The 1741-nt window shown below is 45.6% G+C and overlaps 1 protein-coding gene across 1 annotated transcript; it reads left to right on the top strand.

Moving 5' to 3' along the window:
- Nucleotides 1-396: 396 nt before the first annotated feature.
- Nucleotides 397-1401, top strand: LOC138871806 (uncharacterized). The gene is made up of 4 exons (XM_070149709.1): nucleotides 397-528; nucleotides 606-797; nucleotides 856-906; nucleotides 1012-1401. Exons 1-4 carry the CDS (start codon nucleotides 397-399, stop codon nucleotides 1399-1401), a joined length of 765 nt encoding a protein of 254 aa, XP_070005810.1.
- Nucleotides 1402-1741: the final 340 nt, after the last annotated feature.

The raw sequence follows: 1741 nt of genomic DNA on the forward strand, positions 1-1741 counted from the left end.
CCGACATAGTCTGAAAACTTCGGGATAAAGAATAAAAGAAAGAAGATGTTGATTACGAGCTAGTGGCTCGAAAGAAGGGAAGCTCCGAAGCTTCAAAAGCAGTTGAGCCGGTGATGGTCGAGGAGGCTCATCTTCGGATTGAGGAAATCTCGGAAGATGGTCCGAGCGAAGTCCCCGAGTCATTGAAGGCTGAAGATGTCTCCCGCCGTGATGATCAACCGACGAGTGTGCATGTCTACCGTGACGAACAATCGGCGTGTGTGCCTAAAAGGTCTGGTTCCGAAGTCCTCCGAAAAGGAGAGAGCGCCCCAAATGTCTTGCTTGGGGCAATTAACATTGATGATTTGCCACCCCTCTCCCACATTTTTTGAGGGGCAATTTCGGGAGTCCCAAGCTATGGAGACCCCTGATGTAGGGATGGCCCACAAATGGGATGACTTATTTCGTGGCCGCTTCACGGGGGTCGATGATGTTTCCGATATTGATGCATCGATCATTTTCGATAAGGCTCAGCGACTCCTAAACCAGGTAGATTTCAGCCCCCCGTTATTAGGATTACGTTTGCTTTTATTTCCTTTTGTCTGATTTCCTTTCTTTCTCCATAGGTTGTGACGCTTCATCAGGAAGCGTTCTCTAAATGTCGAGCTGAGCTGAACCGGTGTGAGGCCGATCTCAAAAGGCTCACGGAGGAGAGAGACGTCCTCAAACTCCTCTATGTGCAAAAAGAAGAGGAGGTCAGGGACTTTCGAGCTGAATTGGCAACAACTCATAAAGAGCAGACCGATCACATCGAGCAGGTAATGTAAATTTTTGGAAGCTTGACATATCAATTTGATATTGGCGACTCACACTTAGATCCTTCAGGTTCAGCAGAAGGCTGAAAAGATTGAGCAACATCGCAAGGAGGTTAAGATGAAAGAGACAAAGACTTTGGGGTGGAAGCAAAACATGGACCGCCTCACCTCGGAGGAAGATACTGCTCGAGACCAACTGTCTTTGGTTTAGCGTCAGCTCCAAAGCGTGAAGGAGGAGAGCTTGGCCCTAGCCAAAAAACTTGAGGAGCTCGAGGCTCGGTTGGACGCTAAGCTTGCAAATGCCACCTCTGAGGCAGAAAAAGTAAAGGCGGAGGTGGAGGCGGAGGCGGTCGTGACCGTATACCGAGCTGATGCCAAAGCTGCTCACGCTCGAGCAAAGGAAATTTTTGATGTAGTTCAGGTCCGATCATTTTGCGTTGCCGAGCATGTCAAGTCCCAGTCTCCGAGAGAGACTCTCAAAGAAATTCATGCTCGTGGTTTTGACCTTACTACCGATATCGAGAATGCGAAAGTGCTAGAGGCCGAAGCCAAACTTTGCTCTCTGATGATGATAACTCCAGCAGCGCAAGTGGATTCGAGGGCGTAGAAGATGAAGATGAGGCTCCCGGGGAAGATTATGTACTTAGAATTTTTTTCTTCTTTTTTGGATTTTTGTGTAAGACCCTGAGTGGTCTTTGTAAATACTTTTGTATATATGGAAGATCCTTTTTTCTTTCCAATTTGTCCTTGATTTTTGTTTTGTGAAAACTTTGTTTTGCTTTCACTTTATGATAATTCTAATATACTTTAGGTCTTGTGAAAAATTTGACTCACTTCGTTGCCTTGTGAAAATTTTGTTGAAATTAGATTACTATAGTTTCTATAGTCGAGTGAATACTTGCTCGAACTGGGAGTAGAAAAAACCCTTAGGTTTTATTTAATCGAGG

The sequence above is a fragment of the Nicotiana sylvestris genome, chromosome 6 (assembly GCF_000393655.2).
Source record: "Nicotiana sylvestris chromosome 6, ASM39365v2, whole genome shotgun sequence".
NCBI classification, from domain to species: domain Eukaryota; kingdom Viridiplantae; phylum Streptophyta; class Magnoliopsida; order Solanales; family Solanaceae; genus Nicotiana; species Nicotiana sylvestris.